Here is a 1,145-nt window from a genome sequence, read left to right on the forward strand (position 1 = left end):
ACCAGCCTGGGCAACATGGTGAAACCCCATCTCTACAAAAAATACAAAAGTTAGCTGGGCGTGGTGGTGCACACCTGTAGCCCCAGCTGCTTGGGAGGCTGAGGTGGGAGGAGTGCTTGAGACCGGGAGGCGGAGGTTGTAGTAAGCCGAGACTGCGCACTGCACTCCAACCTATGTAACAGAATGAGACTTTGTCTCAAAAAAAAAAAAAAAAAGTAGCTCTTGGCCAAGGACCTTCAGGAAATAGAAGTATACATATACAGATACGTATAAAAATGCTCAGGAACTGTTTATAGAAGTGAAAAAATAGAAACAGTATACACAAACACATAACTATTTCTACAGGAATGGAAAAAGAGATGGAGGTATATATAGCAAAGTATTAATAGTGGATTATCTCTGGGGTATAGGATTATGAGAAGCTGCCACTTTTAGATGATAGATTACTATACTCTGTTTTTGTTTTTAATAAAGACCATGGATATCATTTGTAATCAGTATAAACAAAGATTTAAAAAAGACACTTAAGCATCAAAACTTTCTCCCACACACAGTCTGCTCCTGCTTTCCTCTCTGTCTCAGCTAAAACAGCCGCCCCTCTGTGTTTCAGGTTTCTACACGGTGAAATGGGGTAAACGATGCTACTTCCTGAGGTTTTTGAAGAAAAATGCTTTAAAAACTCAGGCAAACAAGGCACCACGATGGCTAATTCTCCACCTGCCTTCTCTAGCGAATACTAACGTTCTTCTGACGATGGGCCCTAGCCTGTGATTTGTGAAGCCACACTCACCATGCTCCACCAAAGATTACTTACTTTGTGAGGAGGCTCCTTACAAAAATAGGTCACTTCTCCAGCGTCTGTTCCCACAAGAGCCAAGAGATTCTGAATCTTGTTCTTGTCTTCTAGCTCCCTGTAATTCTCATGGAAAGCAAGCCAATGTCCCAAGTAAGTAACCCTTGCCGTTTAAAGGATCTCCCTTCTATTTCTTTTAAACAATAGTAACCTCAAATTAAAACAGTAACCTCAAATTAAAATTGAATAGTTATGTATCTAGACTTTAGCTCTACTTTGTAAAACATCAGGTATTTCCATTCAGAGAAAAGGGGCCAGGGCACTTCTCAGCTAATTCTTTTTTTTTCTGAGA

At 40.4% G+C, this 1,145-nt stretch overlaps 1 protein-coding gene across 1 annotated transcript in view; it reads right to left on the reverse strand.

Moving 5' to 3' along the window:
- The window catches only part of CCDC77 (coiled-coil domain containing 77), a 35,463-nt gene that overhangs the window by 14,466 nt on the left and 19,852 nt on the right, over positions 1 to 1,145 (reverse strand). The window contains 1 exon segment of the mRNA XM_011957138.1: positions 718 to 956. Within this exon segment, the coding sequence (XP_011812528.1) occupies positions 718 to 956 (239 nt within the window).

This window comes from Colobus angolensis, unplaced genomic scaffold (genome assembly GCF_000951035.1).
Source record: "Colobus angolensis palliatus isolate OR3802 unplaced genomic scaffold, Cang.pa_1.0 Scaffold437, whole genome shotgun sequence".
NCBI classification, from domain to species: Eukaryota; Metazoa; Chordata; class Mammalia; order Primates; family Cercopithecidae; genus Colobus; species Colobus angolensis.